The following is a 22,062-nucleotide window of genomic DNA, read 5'->3' as shown; positions in this document are numbered from 1 at the left end:
ATATGGTTTCTTTTATGACACTCACGAGAAGGAATGCAATCATGCAAAGCATGGCAGGCTGGCAGTAAATCAAGTCAAGTTGAGCTAACTCCAAGCTATGGATTCCCCTTTTGCGTACAAGGTACATTAACTTCATCAAACAGAGATTAGTGTTTCAGCCCAAAAAAAAAAAAAAAAAAAAAAAGAAGAGACAAACACAGATTAGTGGATAAGCACAAACCCAATAGGGTCTCAAACACAGCCACACAGGTCGGTACAAGCCTAACAATTGCCTTGAATATCATGCCCTGTGCCCACCATAGATATTATTTCTCAACCACTGAGATGTTAGGTGTGACTCAGCATTCACTTAAATTTCATAAAAAGACATTGTACGACTGGACAGAAAAATTTTGTGATTTGTCATTAACACCAACTAAGATTCTTACAAAACCAGCAAAAAAGGATTATTAGGACAACGAAGATTGTTAGAGATATACTGTATATTAGCTCATTAGTACAGTCTAAAACCCTCGTCCACATTGTATCAGAGCCAACCTTGGTTCTTGGCCTCTAGTAAAATGTCTTCTTCTCTCTCTGATAAGCTTGTGCACAAAATAAGATTGGGTTTAAGCCTATACTATTGGGCTAATATATAACATATCTCTAACAAAGATGTTGAGAAAATAATCAAATTAGGGGTGTACATGAATCGAGTTAAGGGAATTTTTTGACCTAACCTAAAAAAAATTCAACCCAACTATGGGTCGGGTTGGGTCGGATTGAACCCATGGATTTGACAATTTTTTTTTATTACTATTATTATTAAATTTAGCAGAAAAAAATATATCACACATGTCACTAAGTTGATAAACAAAATATACATTAATATATGAACTAATATTCCAACTCAGTTATACATTAATATATGAACTAATATACATTAATATTGGCTTTTATATAAGATAAGAGGAAGAGCTAGTTATTTAAAAAATATATATTAATTATATAAAATATTTTAAATATATGGTGGATCGGGTCGGGTCGGGTCGGGTTTGACGAGTTTGGAATTTTATGACCCAAACCCAACCCGACCTGCTATATAAAAAAAAAAAAAAAATTTGTAACCCAACCCAACTCACCAAGCCCTAAAAACTGACCCAACCCGGCGGGTTGGATTGGGTCGGGTCGGTTTTGGTCGGTCGGTGGGTTGGCTGCACACTCCTAAACCAAATTAAGCTCTCAATTTTCTTTTGAATCTGGGAGTCATTTTGAAACCATTATTTACAACGAGTTTATATAGAAACTAATAACCAAATTAAGCTCTCAATCTTCTTTTGAAGCAAGTCGATTATTTACTATTTGAAATTTGCTTAATGGCAGGTTAACATATGTTTAATTGATAACTGCGAAAGTAGTCACACAAATGGGCCAAGTGTCATTGCTTATTAACATGGGTATTATCTCGAATTAATAGATGATATGTAAAAAGTTGATATGATAATCTCTTATTGAATGATATAAAATATGAATTTTACACTCCATCCTTACCAAATTCAGACTTATTTCAATAGTGTGAAAATGATGGTTAAAAGTTAAAACTTAGATACAAAAAGTCGGAAACTTTTTAAATGTGGTACATTAGATTCTCCAATTAGATTCAAACACTTAGATTGAATTTAATTTTCTTTTAGGATACCCATTAATTTGGTGTCCTTGAACTTATTTATGAGTGATTGTCTGATTGACTAGAGAAACAAAGCCATATAATAGGGTAAAGTAAGAAACAAGCGACTACTGATATGTAGACAATAAAGACAGCTGGTTACAGGAAAAAATGACAAGTCATCTAAATAGGTTACAAAGTAACCGTCTGAAGATTACAAGTAATGAATGACAGCATAAGAAAACGATAAATAAAAGCAACTACCCATAAGAACAGCCGAAGGCAACTACACTTCTAGGACCAAAAAGCATTAAAGACAAGTGTCCATTTTGAACCATCGATAACCAACAAGAAAGAGACTTGGCAGGAGCAACGCCTAAAATGGGGTAGACACCAGACTTGGAAGGCAATCCAGGATTGCTTATCACATTAGTATTTAGTCTAATAATGATCATATAGTTTTCTTTTCTCAAACCATGGGTGGGTGGAACTAACATGAAATTTTTCTTCTTTCTTCTTGAAGGGTTGTGAGAGTAGTTATGAGTTATGGCACTGTCGATATCAAAAGTTTAAATCAATGCATTTAGGTCAAATTATATTATATTAACCATTCACTTTTATTATTTTTTTCAAGATACTTATTATTATTATTATTAGAAGAAGATTTTACAACAATTTTATAAACTATTGAATATTGATGTGACAAATTCTTACTAATTTTAATATGAGTCCACCACTAACATCACATTTTTGCTTACCAATAATTATTTAGAAAATGTTAAAATTATATCAGTTTGTAAAAATATTATAAAATAGTTTGTGTCTATAGCATTACTCCTATTATTATTATTATTATTATTATTATTATTATTATTATTATTATTATTATTATTATTCAATTTGAAACTTTATCTCTTAAAAAACTAGACGACTTCACTCGAATATTTCATAAATTTCTATTTTGTAGTTTTAGTTCATATCCTTGTAAAATAAAGTAATTTAAAAAACTTTCATGCTTAGAGTGCATTTGGAATTTGATGAAACTAAAGCTTATTTAAAGTTTTTAGTTTTTTTTTGCAACTATTTATGGGTCCCACTATATTATATAACTAGCTTTTAGCTTTTTTTTTATCGTATTTTCAGTAAAAAGTTTTCAGTTTCAATTAAATAAGTTGTTTTCAAACGGACTCTTAGAATCAGTTGTAATTGGCCAAGAGCTTAACTAGTACCTCCAAGTGTTTTTAACAAACATTCATGGTTCAAATCATCCTACCCCAATTATTGAATTATTTTGTTACAAATCAAAAAACAAAAAAGAATAAAGTGTAATTTTCCTCTCGGTTAATGTAAGAGCAATTGCATTTATGTATTGTTGATGTCCAATGTATTTGAAGTCAAGTGGTCTATACTTGCGGAAGTTTTCTTAATTGACACAATGTATTGAGCTACATTTATGTAGAACTAGAAATTTGGTAAACATTACCACCGCACGTTGGGCAGAGTAGTACTCCCCCAAGCCTTAAAGGCTTGTGGGGTTTGAGGACCCAGGTTCGAGTGGTCTTGGATGGGGAGGGGTGGGGGTAGCATATTAGGTTCATTAAATTAGGATTTCTAACTGAGCTCAAAAAAAAAAAATGGTAAACATTGATTATGAAGGCCTTCTTTTATTGGGTATTAATAGCTTTAAATGGAAATCATTTGAATGGTTACTAAAAGTTTGAACAGATTCGTTTTTGAATAAGCCAGGGCTCTCAATCCTCTCAACCTCACCGGTGAATATCCATTTTCTATAAGTGCACAAGATTTAAGAATGAAATCATAAGGTTATTGACCCATTGTAATCATGTGTGTTTCATGAGTTAGTCATTGAAGTCAAGCACTTTACAAGCAAACTCATTTGGCTAATAGCATAACAACAACTTGAAATGATTTCATAGTGGAAGAAGCGTGAGCTCTCAATTTCACAAGGTGGCCTGACTCTTAAAGTCAACATCTTAAAAGGTAGATTCATTTAACTAGTTACCTGAAAATGAATCAGCAATATGAGGTTAACAGATTATTAATCATCAATGATAATTTATTGATACAAAGAGAAGCAGTTGGTGGCAACAAGCATCATGTTTCTGCATAAAAATCTTGTATGACAGTCCTAACTATCAATGGTATTCTCACTACATGGAAACCATCTTTCCAAAGAAGATTGCCAAATGAGTATCTTCCTTGAACTCTTAGCTGGGAGTGGAAAGTAACCTTGAACTTTAGCTTCCTTATTGTAGAATTAAAGAACAAACTTGATGGCTCAACTATCACATCGGTGCCTGCTGGGGCTTGAACCAGAGCAGTGTAAACAGAGTTAACTGGACCAACATTTGTGACTGTTCTTGACACAGTTAACTTCTTCTTCAGCTCAGGAATAGTAATAGAGGGCAGATTAAGATTTGCAAGGAAGTTGGCTGATTTGCGGCAATGGATGCGAGCCTTAGTAATCGAACTGATGGCAGAATTATTGTAGCCCATTGCGCAAAGAAAATGGTAATAATCTGAGAACCCCATGTCATATATGAGACCAGGAGCTATGGCTTTATTAGGATCAACATGACCACCTCCATAGTCGAATGGGTCTGCCTTCTTATGGGGAGCTCCCTCAGCCACAATACACTGACCATATTCATCTTCCAAAGAAGCTATACAAGAGACAAGAGAATCAGCTGTGTACATAAATTTATGAGGAAATAAAATGCCAGTAAACTTTTTTTGTCAACCTGTAGTGACCAGTGCAGACTTGATTGCAGCAGGGCTCCATGTTGGATGGATAGCTTTAAGAAGAGCCACAATGCCAGATATATGTGGACAAGCCATGGAGGTCCCCGATTCAATATTGAAGTTGAGTGGAGGTGGTTGAGTCATAGCCGTAGGGAGGGGAGAAGCAGGGGACCAGGAGGCCAAGATATTAACCCCAGGAGCAGCAATATCAGGCTGCAACAACATTCAAATACATCATATGTGAGAATCAAAGTATAAACCATTTTCTGAAATATTTTCAGTACCTTCAATACAGATGGAGATAAGGAACTGGGTCCTCGAGACGAGAAGAATGCCACTTCTGGAGAAATCTGCTGTCCCACAGCTGTTTTCGTTAGGCTAAACTTGACTACGGGATTGCTGTTGAATAAACATTTCAGTAGGTCATTAACAAGCCAAAAGAAAATTTAGGAACAAAGCAGATTATTTTGGGCCATTTATTAGTACAAGTTCTTTGTGTCTACAAATCACTAAATCAGACACTTTTGACACAGATAACAAATTACAGACAATTTTTATCTGTCTATTTTAAACTCAAATCTGTTCTATGCATTCAAGATATAACTATATCAACCTTTCCCATAGCCCTCTTGAAGTTTGGAAGTTCACAGTTCCCAAGAACAAGGGCATACTGCTGCTGATGAAACAAAGGGCAATTTTTTTGGCATCATATTAAATAGTGTTTATTAGAATTGATGTATGAATTAAGAGTGAAAGTGAGGAGAGAGAAATAGAGGACGGAAGAAAAGTTAATGTGGTTTTACCTGATGGCCTACATCCACAATAGAAAGCTCTTCATGGTTACATCTTTTTTTTAATGAGATCTGTGTTACAATGAACCTATTGACGAGTACATATAATAAAGTAAAACCCTAGGGTTACTTTACTTGCACTAAAAGTAAGATTAGGATTTTTTTCACTTACACTATAACAAAAACCTAGTATAATGAACCTGGGCTGTTTTAATGGACTTCGGCCTTGAATAGCATTGGGTGTGGATGCCTCTAATACCCCCACTCAACCTTAAGGGGAATCTTGAAGAAACCTTGAGTTTAGAATGTAAGACTATTAAGGGAAATAGGACCACATTGGACTGGATTTGATATGCAGAGGGCCTTGCTCTTCCTGGAATGGAACACATAAACAAAAGGCAATGGTTGGCGATGGAAGGTGGCTGCTATGGATGGATGATGATTGTACCAGCAGCTAGAATGATGAATCAGCAAATGAAAGTGTTCCATGTATCTAGGTGGTGGCGATATCAACAACCAGAATGATTACATCAACTGTGGACAACGTCACTAGTGGTTGGTCAATAATTGGTTTGAGATGTGTATCTACGCTTGAGAGACTCATGGGTGAGATGTTTTTGAAGATTTAATACTAATCTTTTGAGAGGTGTGATTTATGACTCAAACAAATACCCTGAAGGCATGGAATTGGAGTTTGTAATGCCTGAATGATGATGCAAACACCTATAAGGGACAGCACTGCTTGTAGGGAGGCCAAACAAGAAAAGAGAAAAAAAAAAAAATACCATGTTGAAATGAAGAGTGAAAGTGAGAAGAGAGAGAGAAATAAAAACTAGAACTAAAATTAACGTGGTTCAACCTAACAGCCTAGCCATTAGTGACTATATTTGTACCATTGAGATCTATTAGTTACAATGAAGCTATTGAAGGGTATATATAGTACAATAAAACCTAGACTACCCTAGAGTTACTTTACTTGCAATAAAAGAAATGTTACTAAAGGCTTACACTACAAGTAAGTCCTAACACAATAAACTTGGACTAGGATAATGGAACTGAGCCTTGATATTTGTAATAGTGTGAAACCATTTATCATCTGGATCAGAAAATAATAAGGCACAACGGCCTTCTTTTCCACTAGGAACGACACAACATAGAATTTTATAAAGAACTTCTTGGTGCCTTAACAGTGGATCATTACTGCCAAAGAAAAGGACAGTTAATGAAAACAGGTAAATGCATGACACAAGATTTGTTTATTTTCAATTCTGCATGGTGGATTCAGCTTGATTTAGTTGCTCTGATAAAATTACCTGGTCATCCCCATGTAAGTGAGCAGAGATGTCCCGATTGCAAAGTCCACTTGGACAAAAGGGATATCCCAGGATATTGCAACATCCTTCGTTGGAAACTGGGCAAAGATGAGACCGGCAGCCTGAACATCCAGTACAGTACTTAATGCAACGATAGCTGAACTCTGTGAACGAGATTGAAAACAAAGAACTACTTTTCCTCTTGCTAAAGTGGCATTTAGAGTTCCTGAATCACAACTCCTGTTAAAAGTACCCACTATTAGAATACGAATCTTCAAACATAGAGTAGAGGGTTCACTCAGAGTTCAAGCCAACAAGATGCAAATAGTAAGGCATTGCACCTTGCACTGCCGTCAACTGCACCGCAAGCTGCTATGTCATCTCCATATACAATAGGGTGAAATTTGTTCATATCTTTCATTGTATGGAAAGCCTGACCCTGTTTAAAAACTAAAATTTACTTCTAGTTCTAGGTCCATACAACAAAGAGTTTAATATCAATAAGAAAAAAAGACTGTTCACTATGAATCTGAAGTTTGAGAAAAGGCATTTATGCATGATTTAACAAAAAACAGTTCTAGGATCATATTCAGACTCTTCATATGACACCATTTATCAATATTACTCAAATCTATTTAACAGAAATCACAAGTTGGATTACCCCAAATATTTGCATTTCTTTCACAGAAACAGGCATATTACTGAACTGCATATTTGTTTTACACATGGATTCTAGGTTTGGTGAATTAGTTGTGGTTATATTTTTGCAGTTATATTTTATTGGAAGTTTGTTTCTATCTTGTTCCAATATAAGCAAAACACATACTTTCATGGCCAGAAAGGAATTTAAGAAGTACCACAAGAGTTTGATTGTTTCCCATAATGATCACAGTGGGGAAAGCTCTATCTATGGTGCTTGCAGCTACGGTTATAATCCATGGAGCTGTGTTTATGACAGTCTGAGGATAAGGACCAGAATTCCCAGCAGAGCATACTACAGAAATTCCTTTAGTTACAGCATGAAAGGAACCAATGGACAAAACATCCTCAACATAAGCAGGAAGTGGAGGTGGTGAGCCAAGAGATACTGAAAGCACATCTACACCATCTAATATTGCATCATCAAATGCAGCAAGAAGGTCAGCTGAGCTGCAGCCACCACTAGACCAGCAAACTTTGTAGACAGCTAGCCAAGCTGATGGAGCACCCCCTCTTGCCAATCCTTGAGCTAATCCCATAAAACTAGCATTTTCTACAGGAAGACCAGCTGCAGTAGATGCCGTGTGAGTACCATGACCTGCAGCATCTCGGGGAGATAAGTATTCAACCCCATCACTTGTATTTAGCTTTCCGAATTCAGCTTCATATCCTTTGACATACCAACGTGCACCAATAATTTTTCTGCCCAAATAATCATAACGGTAAGTAGTTAAGGATAATTATACTTCTTTATAGAAAGGCGGGTTCTTCCACTCAAACATGGACTGTCATGGTACGAACAAACAATAATTCTGAAATTCAAAGTGCACAATTCAATTGCATGATGACAAAGTTGTGGAACATTTTCATAATTTCATCAACTTAGATAGACAAAGTCATTGCTCTAAGCCGCATTGTCATTCACCTTGATTGCTGGAATGTTTTACAATTACCTTACAAAATTTGAGTTTTCTTCTCAAAAGAACTTATTGAACAATATATTAATTCTGCTCATACGACAATGCTTTAATCAGGAAAGTTAATTTAAAATGAAAAATAAAAAATAAAAAATATCAAGTGAATTAACCTGTTACAGTGAGAGTGATTGAACTTCTCTCCTATTTGGCATATGCCTTTCCAACGAGATGGAACCTTGCCCATTCCCTCATCTTTGAAGCTTTCAGACTCAGGCCAGATTCCTGTTCAACACAGTGAGCACAAATCAAGCCTGATCCTGTATTATCTACAAGCATATGCAGCATTCCCATACTAACCTGTGTCCAAGACACCAATAATAGACCCGATTCCAGAATGACTCATTGAAAGAATTCCATTCCCAATGTGAGGCTTTACTTGGAGAAAATCCCAACTTCTAGTCGTTTGCAGACTAAGAACTCGGTTTGGTACTACACGGACAACTCCTGGGAAATCTGCATTGTTTTATGAGAAAGGATACTATTAATTACAAATACTTGTTAGCAAAGGTCAAGTCTGATAAGAAAACAGAGTTCACAGTTCACCACCATTGTAACACCTGCAATAAGCTTGGCTTGAGACTCAGTTAAGACTGCAGCAAAACCCGAAAAGCCATGTTTGTAGCTGTACAAAATTGACTCCTTGGCAGCTTCATGGCTGTCAAATTGATATCATAATTAGGTCCCAGTCTCATATCTTTACAAGCAATAATGGTGAAAATGCATTTGTAGGAAACAATCAGCACAAGGGCCAAATATACAAAATTCACATGTGCACGCACAGATTTGTTTGCTAATAAGCACTACGAAACACAACCTTGGCCATTTTTATGACCACCGCCACTGCCACTATGGTTTCAAACTCAATACCATCTGCTCTATGACCATGAAAAATTATCATTTGTCCCAAAAGTTTAAACTATTAAGAAATGGCCATTATTCCAATATGCATACTTCACGGCCTTTATGAATAGGCAAGACTTGGATACAATTCCTTATGTGCAGTACTTTAAGTTGTCCAATTAAATTCAACCATATAGTTGCATTGACAAATGCAATACAAAAGGTGTTCTTTCCCATGGACAATTCAAATCAACTTTAAATGGGGAACATGAGGTAACAACACCTAAGCAATTGTACTGAAGTTTAATCCTTAATTAAAACGAGCATAAACTTACACGCTGACAAAGAGGTTTGATACACCTAGGAACAGAAAACTTGAAGATGCAAGTAGTAGGAGCACAGAAATTATCTTATAGCCGTTTTAAATTTTACAGAAACACATAAGATTGAATTTTTTCTTCTTCTTAATTTATTATTATTTTTTTTTTTAATGAATGCTGACAAAAAGGAGTTAGAACTGAAACCTTCCAAGTATATTGGATAAGACCTCATGGTGGGAGTCTTGAACGAGTTCAGGTTCATCATGCTGTCTCTCTCCCATATACACAATGTGAACCTGCCAAGACCAAATAAAAAAACAAACCCACCAAACAAATTGATCAAAGAAACTGAATCGAGGAACAAACAGAATAACCGCCATATATAATTTAAGAAAACTCAAAACTCACATTAGTTGAAGCAAGTGCAACATGGACCAAAGGCTGTAGTTGCAACGCAAGAACAAGCAAAATAATACTATGAATCCAAAGAGAAGCCATGAGAGACCTCTGAACTCGATAACCAACCATGAAAAAGACCGTGTTTGATTGTCACTCACTCACTCTTTATATTTTAGCTTAGGCAATCCGCGTGGGGTCCATAGAGATTTGATTTACTGACTCCACCACTGGTACAGTGGTACAAATTAGGCACTAGCATTAAATACTAAAAATGGACTGTTGTGGCAGATATTTATAAGCATTTGTCTAATATATATATATATATATAAGATTTTACTAATCCTTAATTTTCATTTTTGAAAATATTTTCTTAAAAATTGAAAAAGTGAGCTTTTTTAATTTTCAAAATTTTTTTTTCTAAAAATAGAAATTAATATGTGCCTTTAAGGTACACATTAACAGGACCCATATATATATATATATATATATATGTATATACAAGCATTTGTCTTAAAAGGAAAAAAAAAATTTCAAAAACTTACTTTATTTATTTTAACAACTCATTTTTTTTTTTTAAGAAAATGGTAAGTTAATATTATTAAGGTAAATTAGATTGAAATACAATTTCCACTCACTAGGTAAATCTTCTACCCATACATTATAATCTGCGGATGAAACTGCTCTCCTAACTAGAGCATGTCACATGTGTCAACTTATTACCATCCCGACGAATATGCTGAAATTGACAAAATTGTAAGGATAAACTTTGATTGCGCGCATCTTCAATTATATTTTAATAACTCACTTTACAATACATTTAATATTAAATATTTTATTTTAACAAATAACACATTAAAATAATATAAACAAACAAATATAATAAACACTATACATGGACAAACCGGAAAGAATAAGAAACTAATTTAATAACAAGAGAAGAAAGAAAAAAATAATTTAATATTTGTAGTAACATGTTACATCGAGGTGCTACTCCTAAAAGCTCATTGTAACAAATTGATAAAATATTTTAAATTTAGCAACATTCCTATGGCGGTGTTTTTATTTATTTGGAGTTATAAAATAACTAAAAAGCTGTTTTAATTGCTGTGGATGGCTGTACATATTTAGCTTTTGGACGCTCTGTTACCGTTAGGTGAAATGCAGAGGATAGCTGTGTAGTGGTGACTGATGAGGGTGTGTATGTGAGAAAGAGAGAGAGAGAGTGAAGCCATTGGACTTGACTTTGGACGTATTATCGTGGGGAGGTTTATCTGAGTGCGTTGACTGTAATTTCTCTAACAATAGATAATAAGTGGTGAGGTGACCAGGGGCCGGGCGGCTCCACATGCAAGAAGTGGCGATGGACCACCCGACTTGAAAAAAAATGTGTATATATATATATATATATATGTCAAAAAAATTATATGCTAAATTAACTTATTGTGACTATCTTAATAAAAACTTTGAACACTCTAATTTGAGAATTAAAAAAATTTGGGTTAAACAAAAATAAGAGTAGTGCTACTATATTCACAACATTTTCACAATAATTTTACAACAAATCTAATGTGATAAGCTGTTATTGATTCTAATTTGGACCAAATACTAATATTATTTTTTTACACACTAATAACAGTTTTTTACATAAGATTTATAATTAAAATGTTATGGACGTAGCATTACTTCAAAATTAATTATATTCCCAAACATAATTCTTAATCCCTTTTTCTTTTAAAGCTTAAATAACAACAATAAATATTAGCTCAAATAACAACAAACACAAACCAAACAAAAACAATACAAGACTAAACAATATCAAGTGAAAAAATTATTCAACAAAAAACCTATTATAAAACAAAAAGAGCTTGTTCAACCTATTTAATAAAAATACTTTTTAATTTCATTTTTCCTTACAAAATGGTACCAAAAAAAAAATACTATGATAATTTAAATTTCTTAGTAACCACCTAAATAAAATTCCTAGAGCTGCCACTGGAGGTGACTTCTTAGGAATTCTATTAGACCGGATTATAATTGATTCTCTGTTAATCCATAATTTTGTTTCATCACTCACAACAGGTCACAAATGTATGCATGTGGACCCTCCTAATATGTGGGTCCCAATAGTGTTCATGTACTATGAGAGGTTAGATGTATACTTATTCTCTCTCAATGTTCTTGTTTAGTATAATATGTATATGATTTTTTAAAAACAAATTTGGCTAATTGGTAAAGAAAAAATGTGTTGTAGGTTATGATTAGTAGAACACAAAGTGAAACACTCATAATTGGACGAAAGATTTGTATTTCTTTGTTAGAAATGTCTTATTCATAAGTTGTGTTCATTATGTGTGGCTACTCGTTTGAGTTATTATATGGACACTTCAAAATCTAACAACATTTTGACAACAATATGAGATGTCAACCAACCACAAGTTACAATAAAAATAAAATAAAAATGACCCACCACAACTCAAAACAAGATTATTGTATAAATATTGTCTACTCATATTCTACGTTTGATGCATTTAATTAGTGCCTTCATTATTCATTCATGTCACATGGTGGGTGTGTACATTTAAGTGTGTTAGGGATATTACAAACTTTACTATATAACCTTTACAAACTTATGTGTCACCAAGCTCACAGTTCGGAAAAAAATAAAAAATAAAAAAAAATAAAATCATGACCAATTTTTTCTTTCTTCATTAGCTTTAGTTTTGGAACTTGGTGACTGGTGAGTTTTCTTCTCTTTCTTAAGCATTAGACATTCATCTCTTTTTAGTGTCTTTTTTTTTATTTTCTCAACTATCTACACCTAAATATTCACATGCTCTTTATATTTTCATAGATTTTTAGAGAAATACATGATTGAAGGCATGGGGAGATTGTTTGTCATGAGTCTTTAAGGGAAGATCTAAAGTTGGAGGCAGTCAAGCAGAGGCAGTAGGCATTGCCACACGGGTGACCCATCTATGCACTTTGTGAAGACAAAGTTTTTAAGGTAAAATTGTTTTGATTTATTACCTATTTTTGATTAGTTAGATATCATATGGCTGTGGATGCGGTTGTGAGTGTTGTTAAATTGTTTGGTTTATGTTGTGTACCAATACTTGTGTGTTTAATTTTTGTTTTTGTTTGAGGGCTTATTATTAATTAAAGTCGTATTAAAAATGAATTGTATGTTTAAATTATAGTGGAAATTTTGTTTGTTCTTGAGAATGAATAACATCCATATAACTAAGTAAAAATTTCTAATTAAAATTTTATTTTTTAAACTTCTTTTCAGGTTAATTTTTTAGTCATATTCTTAAAGCTAAAAGAATTATGAGCAAACGAAAAACAATTGATGCATTTTTTAAGAAAAAAGATGTTAGCAATTCAAAAATTAGGACACCTGTGGCTGTAGAAACAAATGTTGATATTTCAATGTCTGATGCACACCCTGACCCCTCCAAATGTTCAAGAATTCAATCTGAAGAGATAGATCATGATCCAGGATCACATAAACAAATATGTGAATTCCCTATCAACAAACAAGATAAAATCCAACGAGCTTATCTCAAAGAAAGTCCATATCAACCTAAAAATATAGACTATCCATACAACGATGATACTCATCGTCGTCGATTTCAACCTTCATGGTTCGAATCGGCCCCTCCATATAAAAATTTCTGGCTACACCCATGCACAAAGTGTTTATGTATCTATGTATGTCTATATATAGGTAAATAAAAATAGGGCTTTTATTCTTTCATGTGATTATTTTCGCATTAAGTATGGATAAATATGAAATAATGGATATAAACTAGTGCTAAAGAAAATTTTACCATAAAGAGAGAGAGAGAGAGAGAGAGAGAGATATTTATATATGTGTTAGTTATAAATTGTGTTTCTCTCACTACTTGAAAAAGTACTTGGAAAAGTGATCTAATGATAGGAAGCTTTTATGACCTATCACGTCTTGACAAGTCCCACTAATGTCCCAATGAACCCAAGTCATAACTCAATGCAGGAGTTCAACCATTTAAGCGATGCTCAATTCAGAATGGTTATGGAGTAAAATCTACCTATAGTATCTTTAGCTCATTCTTCTTCCTTTTTTCTTTTTCTTTTTTTTGAAAAAGTCTATAAACACAAAAAATAAAAATAAAAATTGACAAAACTTTTCACACCTTCTTTTTTTTTTTTTTTTTTTTTGAAAGCTCACACCTATTTTTTTTTTATAAGACTTTTCACACTTATTTGGTGCAAGGTAAGTAAAAAATACGTTAGAAAGACGTCACAGTCGCACAGAATATTTCATCACAGTATATGCCATCAAAGCCAGTCATGTCTTGAAACAAACCAAAACTCATCCTTTTTCCATGTGAAAAGAAAGATGGTCTCGTGAGTCTTCTCTGCTTCTAAGGCTACCCCACTACTGACAAATCTGCTTAGCTGTGGTGACTGTGTCTGTCATGTCTGCAATGGGAGTGGAGCAGAATCATCTGGTCCGACATAGTTTGCATGGTCCCAGCCACACGTTAATGCGATCGAGACCTATCAAGAAACATATATGGCCGTAACCAACCTCCCATCTCCATGGAACGAGTTCATATAGAAACTAACCAAAGCACTCAAACTTCCTTTGAAGCAGATCGATTATTTACTATTTGAAAATTGCTTAGGTTACGTTTGGATTCAGCTAAAAAAGCCAGCGCGTATGCGTCTGGCATTTTTTTTTTTTTTGGACACGCGTTTAGGAGACAAATTTCATTGTTACGGATACTGTTCATGCACGGTGCATGAACAGTAGCCGTAATATTTGACTTTTTAACCTTTTTAACACATCAGTGGATTCGTGCACTGTTCACAGGATCCACAAACCTCACTTTTCAGTAACTTTTTCATTAAAGATAGGTTCTCACGGTACTATTCACACATTTAAAAATTATTTTATTAGTGTTTTTCAATTTTCTGTTTTAAGCTGTATCCAAACGGACCCTTAATCAAAGGTTGACATATGTTCAATTTACAATTGCATGAAATGTGCATTTGAAATCAAAAAAAAAAAAAAAAAAAGTCCTAACTATCTTAAAAGGTTGATGCATTTGACTAGTTGCCTGAAAACAAGTTAGCAAATGAGTTCACTCTGAAACCGCAACAGATTATTAATCATCAGCAATAATTTATTTAAAGCGCTGATTGTTACACATAGCGGAGTGTGTGCCACACTGCCACATGGCCCACATCAACTGAAATTGTGTTTTGAACACACGAGTTTTAAGGCTATGTGTATATGGATGTGTGCAATAGGCCGTGTGCAACCTACATTAACCATTTATTTATACAGGGGGATACAGTCAGGTGGCAATAGCATCATGTATCAGCATAAAAATCTTGTATGACAGTCCTAACTATCAATGGTATTCTCACTACATGGAAACCATCTTCCCAAATCAGATTGCCAAATGAGTATCTTCCTTGAATTCTTAGCTTGGAATGGAAAGTCACCTTGAACTTCAGCTTCCTTATTGTGGAATTAAAGAACAAAATTGATGGCTGGACACTAACAACAGTGCCTGCTGGGGCTTGAACAAAAGCAGTGTAAACAGAGTTAACTGGACCAACATTTGTGACCGTTCTTGTCACGGTTAACTTCTCCTTCAGCTCAGGAATGGAAATAGATGGCAGATTAAGATTTTCAAGGAAGTTGGCTGATGTGTAGCATTGGGTGCTAGTCCCAGTGACCGAACTGATGGCAGAATTATTGTAGCCCATTGCACAAAGAAAACTGGTATAATCTGAGACCCCCATGTCATATATAAGACCAGGATCTATGGCTTTGTTAGGATCAACATGACCACCTCCATAGTCGAATGGATCAGCCTGCTTATGGGGAGATCCTTCGGCCCCAATACATTCACCAAATTCATCGTCCAAAGAAGCTATACAAGAGACATAGAATCAGTTGTGCACATAAATTTTATGGGAAAATAAAATGACTGTAAACTTCTCTTGTCAACCTGTAGTGACAAGTGCAGACTTGATTGCAGCAGGGCTCCATGTTGGATGGATAGCTTTAAGAAGAGTCACAATCCCAGATATATGTGGACAAGCCATGGAAGTTCCTGAGTCAAATTTGAAGTTGAGTGGAGGAGGTTTTGTAATGACTGAATAGGGGAGAGAAGCAGGGGACCAGGAGGCCAAGATATTAACCCCAGGAGCAGCAATATCAGGCTGCAACAACATTCAAATACATCATCTTTGACTCTGAGAATCAAAGAACTAATCATTTTTTGAAATATTTCTAGTACCTTTAATACAGATGGAGATAAGGAACTGGGTCCTCGAGCCGAGAAGGATGCCACTTCTGAGGAAATCTGTTGTCCCACAGCTGTTTTTGTTAGGCTAAACTTGACTACAGGATTGCTGTTGAATAAGCATTTTATTAGGATATTTTAATTCAATAGTTGTCAAAAAAGTTATGCTTGCGATTTCTCTTTAGAATGACAAAAGGTACAGTAATAAGCAATTGGACTCTGTTATACAGAATTATCTGCTTCCAGCGCTTGGAAGCAGAAATGAACAAAAGGGTCATTAACATGCCAAATGTAAATTTTGGAAACAAAGCCGATTATTTTGGCCATTTATTAGTACAAGCTCTTTATGCCTACAAATCGGACACTTTTGACACAGATAAGGAATTACAGACGTTTTTATCTGTTTATTCTAAACTCAAAACTGTTCCATGCATTCAAGAGATAATTATATCAACCTTTCCCATAGCCCTCTTGGAGGGTGGAGTTCACAGTTCCCCAGAACAACAGTTCTCTGGTGGAAAAAATAAAGGGAAATTTTGCCATTACGGTAAATAGCATTTGTTAGAATTGATGTTAAAATGAAAGAGAGAAGAGGAGAAATAGTGAATGGAATAAAAATTAACATGATTTGGCCTAATATCCTCCATCCACAGAAAAAAAGCTCTTAATGGCTATATCTTTATTATTTAAATCTATGTATGACAATGATTGAGGGGTACATAAAGTAGAGTAAACACGAGACTAGAGTAATCCTTGGGTTTCTTGCACTAAAAGTAGGATTAGGAATAGTTTGCTTACACTAAAAGTAAGACCTAGTACAATGAACCTGGATTATGGTAATCGAATAAGGCTTTGACGAGGATTGGGCCTTGATATCTTTAATACCCCTGCTTAAACATAAGGTGAAAGCTTAAAGAAACCTTGAGTTTGGAATGTAAGACTTGAGGAATAGATTACTAGGTTGGATTGAATTGGATGCGCAAAGGACCATGCTTGATGTGGAATGGAATGAGTAAAACAGATCTCAATCACAGCAAAGGGCAGTGATCAGTGATGGAAGGTGGCTGAAGATGGTTGAAATGGTCAGTTGATGGCTACACTGGTGGCTGGAATGATGCATTGTTTGTAACCAAATGATGACAGCATCAACAACCTGTATGATGACATCTGCTGTGGACAGCATCATCAGCAATTGGCTTAAGAAGCATATCTAACCTTAATAGGCACAAGAGCAAGATGTTTTTGGAATTGATACTGGTGGAGTTGCATAGATCTATTACTGATCTTTTATGACTCAAAAAAGTACCTGAAAGGCTTGAATGGTGGTGAAAACTGAAAACACCTATAGGGGGTAGCACTATTGGTAGGGAGGCCAAAGAAGACATAAGAGACTCTAAAACCATATTAGGATTAATGTTGGAGAGTGAAAATGAGAATAGATAGAAATAACCAGTAGAAGGAAATTAACATAGTTCGAGATCATGGCCTACGTTCATAGCAAAGAACCATTAGTGGCTATATCTATTCCATGGAAATATATTTGTTACAATAAACCTATTGAAGGCTAAATATAGTATAGCAAACCCTAGACTAATGCTAGAGTTACTTACTTACACTATAAGTAATGTTATTACATATTGGATTAGGATTTTTAATTCCACATAGTGGATTTAGCATGAATAAGTTGCTCTGACAAAATTACCTGGTCGTCCCAATGTATGTGAGCAGAGTTGTCCCAATTACAAAGTCCACTTGGACACAAGCGATATCCCAGGATTCAGTAACCTCCTTTCTTGGAAACTGGGCGAAGATGAGACCAGCACCCTGAACATCCAGTACAGTATTTATAGCAATGGTAGCTGACCTCTGAAAACGAGATTGAAAACAAAGAACTACTTTTCCTCTTGCTAAAGTGGCATTTAGTGCTCCTGAATCACAGCTCCTGTTAAAAGTACGCACTATTAGAATAGGAATCCTCTAACATAGATAGAGGCTTCACTTAGAGTTCATGCCAACAAGATGCAAATATCAAGGCATTGTACCTTGCATCATCTTCATCTGCACCACTAGCTGCTATGTCTTCTCCAAATACAATAGGGTGAAATTCGTTCATATCTTTCATTGTATAGAAAGCCTGACCCTATTTAAAAAATAAATTTTACTTCTAGTTCTAGGTTTTAGCAACAAAGAGTTAAGCATCAATAAGACAACTAGAATGTTCATTATGAGTCTGAAATTTGAAAAAGACTTTTTATGCATCGTTTAACAAAAAGCAGTTCCAGGGTCATATTCAGATTCTTCATATGACACCATAATCAATATTACTCAAACCTACTTAACAAAAATCTCTAGTTGGATTACCCCAAATATTTGCATATTGTAAAAAACAGGAGTTGAAACTGAGGATTATCGGTTACATAAACCTTGAAAAAGAAATTAAATAAACAGAAAAGAATATTTCAATGACTGTGAACGTAGAAGTGTCAAATGTGAAAATGATCTGAGACTCACTTGTTATTCTCATACTTTCATACAAAAGCTTCAAGTACATATTGTAGATGTAAGGGTACTTTTGGAGTTTTTCCCCAGGTAGGCTGGCTTTTAAAAGAACAACATGAATTGTAATCCAAATCTCAAAAATAGTGAATTCTTTACATTTCTTTAGGGACACAGGCATATTACCGAACCACATATTTCTTTTACATATGGACTGTTTGTTAGGTGAATTAGTTATAGTTATATTTTTGCAGTTATATTTCATTACAAGTTTGTTTTTATCCTGTCCCAATATAAGCAAAACATAGTATTTCATGACAGAAGAGAATTTAAGAAGTACCACAAGAGTTTGATTGTTTCCCATGGTGATCACAGTGGGGAAAGCTCTATCTATGGTGCTTGCAGCTACAGTTATAACCCATGGAGCTGTATTTATGACAGTCTGAGAATAAGGACCCGAATTCCCAGCAGAGCATACTACAGAAATTCCTTTGGTTACAGCATGGAAGGAACCAATTGACAAAACTTCATCAACATAAGTAGAAAGCGGAGGTGGTGCGCCAATAGATACTGAAAGCACATCTACACCATCAAGTATTGCATGATCAAATGCAGCAAGAAGATCGGCTGAGCTGCAGCCACCAGTAGACCAGCAAACTTTGTAGACAGCTAACCAAGCTGATGGAGCACCCCCTCTTGCTAATCCTTGAGCTAATCCCATAAAATTCACATTTTCTATTGGAGCACCAGCTGCAGTAGATGATGTGTGAGTACCATGACCAGAAGCATCTCTAGGAGATAAGTATTCACCCACATCACTTGTATTTAGCTTTCCGAATTCAGCTTCATATCCTTTGATATACCAACGTGCACCAATAATTTTCCTGCCCAAAGTATCATAACAGTAAGTAGTTAAGGCTAAAATCAAATTTAACTTAACCCAAGCTCCTTTGAAAACGGTGAAAGAAGAAAAATAGGATTAGTACTTCTAAATAGAAGGACAGATTCTTCAACTCAAACATGGATTGCCACGGTACTAACTAACATGAATTCTGGAATTCAAAGCACGCAATTTGATTGGATGCTAACAAAATTGTGGTACATTTTAATAATTTCAACAACTAAATTAGACCAAGTCATTGCTCCAAATTACATTGTCATTCACTTTGATTGCTAGAATGATCTTACAATTATCTTACCAAATTTGAGTTTTCTTCTCAAAAGTAGTGATAGAAAAATATATTGATTCTGTTAATATGACAATGATTTAATCAGGAAGCATACTCTAAGAAGACAAAAAGACTAAAATATCAAGCGAATGAACCTGTTACAGTGGGATTGATTGAACTTCTCTCCTGTTTGGCATATGCCTTTCCAATGAGATGGAACCTCCCCCATTCCCTCATCTTTGAAGCTTTCAGACTCGGGCCAGATTCCTATTCAACAAAATAAGCACAAATAAAGCCTGATCCTGTATTGTCTACAAGAATATGCAGCATTTCCACACTAACCTGTGTCAAAGACACCAATAATAATCCCATTTCCCGAATGACTCATTGAAAGAATTCCATTTGCAATTTGACGCTTTACTTGGAGAAAATCCCAACTTCTAGTTGTCTGCAGACTAAGAACTCGGTTTGGTACAACACTAACAACTCCTGGGAAATCTGAATTGTATCATGAAAAGGGACAATATCAACTACAAGCACTTGTTTGCAAAGCTCAAGTCTAATAAGAAAACAGAGTTCACAGTTCACCAACATTGTAACACCTGCAATAAGCTTGGCTTGTGACTCAGTTAAAACTGCAGCAAACCCCGAAAAGCCATGTTTGTAGCTGTACAAAATCGACTCCTTGGCAGCTTCATGGCTGTCAAATTGATATCACAAGCTCTTACTTCATTGTTGTTATCATAATTAGGTCCCAGTCACATACCTTTAGAAGCAACAAAAGTGGAAAATGCATTTGATGCACATAAAACTGTAGGAAACAATCAACACAACAGCCAAATACACAAACTTTACATCTGCACACACAGATTTGTTTGCTACTTAGCACTATGTGACATAACCTATGCCATTGCTACGACCACCGCTGATGCCACTGCATCAGCATGTTTTTAAAATCCAAATACAACCTCTACCTACCAGCATGACCAACTATATCACCAAAGATACCATGATACCTACTAATACATTGATAAATTACCACTAATCCCAAAAGCTGAAATTATTAGGAAAGTGCGAACTTAATCATTTAACCATTATTTTATTGGTTTGTGTGTATTTCCGACATATTCCAACAAGTATACTTCATTGATTACAACACTCAAATCTTCTTTCTTTCACATAAGAAACTCTTCTTCTTTCTTTTTGCCAAAACATAAGGACGTATTGAAACAAAAATGACAGAAGCTTCTTTTTGTTGATAATTTGATAGTTACAATGAGAGTGGAGGAATTTGAATCCTAAACTTCTTCATTAGAAACATCAGGAAGTGCTAGTTGAGCTTAAAAGGGTTAAGAGAGGTTTTACGGCATGCATAAAAATGCATGCTGACAAAGAGAATATGATACATTTAACAGCAGTAAATAATTAAAGATGCAAGTAGCCAGAGCACAGAAATTAAATTATAGCCGTTCTAAATTTTACTGAAACACATAAAAATTTAAAAAATTTGAATGAATGAATGCTGACTAAAAGAAATTAGAACTGAAACCTTCCAAGTATATTTGATAGAATCTCATGGTGGGAGTCTTGAACAAGTTCAGGTTCATCATGCTGTCTCTCTCCCATATACACAATGTGAACCTGCCAAGAGCATAGAAAAATACAAACCCACCACCAAACAAATTGATCAAAGAAACTAAATCAACCAAAAAAAAAAAAAAAAACAGAACAACCACCACATATAATTAAGAAAACTCCAACTCACATTGGATGAAGCAAGTGCTACAAGGAGCAAAGACTGTAGTTGCATAACAAGAACAAAGAAAATGATACTATGAATCCAAAGAGAAGCCATGACTTGAGAGACCTGAACTCAAAATTTTAACTCACTGCCTCTTATATATTAGCTATAAATGGGGCCCATAGGGATTTAGTTGCTCCACTACTGGTACAGTACAAGGCACTTGCATTAAGGCTGTGTTTATCACGCACAAACTGATCAACACGCATGTTTTAAACTGAAACCGTGACTCGCAATTTCAGTTTAAAAACGCGTACAAGTATGTGTGTGTAAGAGTCATTTCACTTGCATTAAACACCAAGATTGTTGTTGCATTAATGTGTGTACTACACTACATAATTAGCTTATGGAGGTTCTGTTACCGTTTGGTGAAAGGTAAAAGCTAGTGGACCATTGACATTGACTCATTGAGTGAGTGAGAGAAAGAGAGAAAGACTTGTCTGTTCGGATGTCTTATCGTGGGGACTGGGGAGGCAGATCCTAGGGGGTTGACTGTAATTTCACACAAAAATGAGACAATACTAAGTGGTGAGGTGAGGTCAAT

General features: G+C 35.0%; 2 protein-coding genes across 5 annotated transcripts; both read right to left on the bottom strand.

Moving 5' to 3' along the window:
• Positions 1 to 3,574: 3,574 nt before the first annotated feature.
• LOC115968762 (subtilisin-like protease SBT3.9) lies at positions 3,575 to 9,892 on the bottom strand. Of its 2 annotated transcripts, XM_031088261.1 has the most exons (11): positions 9,757 to 9,892; positions 9,553 to 9,644; positions 8,746 to 8,843; positions 8,486 to 8,641; positions 8,299 to 8,410; positions 7,370 to 7,913; positions 6,854 to 6,951; positions 6,513 to 6,752; positions 4,693 to 4,807; positions 4,408 to 4,621; positions 3,575 to 4,329 (listed from the first exon to the last, which is right to left on the bottom strand). In XM_031088261.1, exons 1-11 carry the CDS (start codon positions 9,874 to 9,876, stop codon positions 3,761 to 3,763), a joined length of 2,358 nt encoding a protein of 785 aa, XP_030944121.1. In that variant the 5' UTR covers positions 9,877 to 9,892; the 3' UTR covers positions 3,575 to 3,760. The 2 variants fall into 2 exon arrangements, with proteins under 2 accessions (XP_030944121.1, XP_030944122.1); XM_031088262.1 differs by lacking the exon at positions 9,757 to 9,892 and having other exon boundaries at positions 8,735 to 8,843; positions 9,553 to 9,586.
• Positions 9,893 to 14,819: 4,927 nt separating this feature from the next.
• Positions 14,820 to 21,795, bottom strand: LOC115968759 (subtilisin-like protease SBT3.9). 3 transcript variants are annotated; one of them, XM_031088257.1, is made up of 11 exons: positions 21,483 to 21,795; positions 21,267 to 21,358; positions 20,320 to 20,417; positions 20,060 to 20,215; positions 19,873 to 19,984; positions 18,889 to 19,432; positions 18,095 to 18,192; positions 17,755 to 17,994; positions 16,047 to 16,161; positions 15,756 to 15,969; positions 14,820 to 15,677 (listed from the first exon to the last, which is right to left on the bottom strand). In XM_031088257.1, exons 1-11 carry the CDS (start codon positions 21,570 to 21,572, stop codon positions 15,109 to 15,111), a joined length of 2,328 nt encoding a protein of 775 aa, XP_030944117.1. In that variant the 5' UTR covers positions 21,573 to 21,795; the 3' UTR covers positions 14,820 to 15,108. The 3 variants fall into 3 exon arrangements, with proteins under 3 accessions (XP_030944117.1, XP_030944119.1, XP_030944118.1); XM_031088259.1 differs by lacking the exon at positions 21,483 to 21,795 and having other exon boundaries at positions 20,310 to 20,483; positions 21,267 to 21,322; XM_031088258.1 differs by lacking the exons at positions 21,267 to 21,358; positions 21,483 to 21,795 and having other exon boundaries at positions 20,310 to 21,224.
• Positions 21,796 to 22,062: the final 267 nt, after the last annotated feature.

The sequence above is a fragment of the Quercus lobata genome, chromosome 11, assembly GCF_001633185.2.
Source record: "Quercus lobata isolate SW786 chromosome 11, ValleyOak3.0 Primary Assembly, whole genome shotgun sequence".
Taxonomy (NCBI): domain Eukaryota; kingdom Viridiplantae; phylum Streptophyta; class Magnoliopsida; order Fagales; family Fagaceae; genus Quercus; species Quercus lobata.
Note: the sequence above shows the minus strand (reverse complement) of the source record. Positions and strands in the feature narration are given on the sequence as shown.

Coding starts and splice junctions, on each gene's coding strand:
- LOC115968762 (XM_031088261.1), bottom strand. CDS start 9,876: ATGGTTGGTTATCGAGTTCAGAGGTCTCTCATGGCTTCTCTTTGGATT. Junction 6,753..6,853: donor GCAGTTGACGGCAGTGCAAG/GTGCAATGCCTT, acceptor TACTTTTAACAG/GAGTTGTGATTCAGGAACTC. Junction 4,622..4,692: donor TATCTCCATCTGTATTGAAG/GTACTGAAAATA, acceptor ATGTTGTTGCAG/CCTGATATTGCTGCTCCTGG.
- LOC115968759 (XM_031088257.1), bottom strand. CDS start 21,572: ATGGCTTCTCTTTGGATTCATAGTATCATTTTCTTTGTTCTTGTTATG. Junction 18,193..18,888: donor GAAACAATCAAACTCTTGTG/GTACTTCTTAAA, acceptor TTTTTTAAATAG/GGTCAGGCTTTCTATACAAT. Junction 15,678..15,755: donor GTCTGCACTTGTCACTACAG/GTTGACAAGAGA, acceptor TCTCTTGTATAG/CTTCTTTGGACGATGAATTT.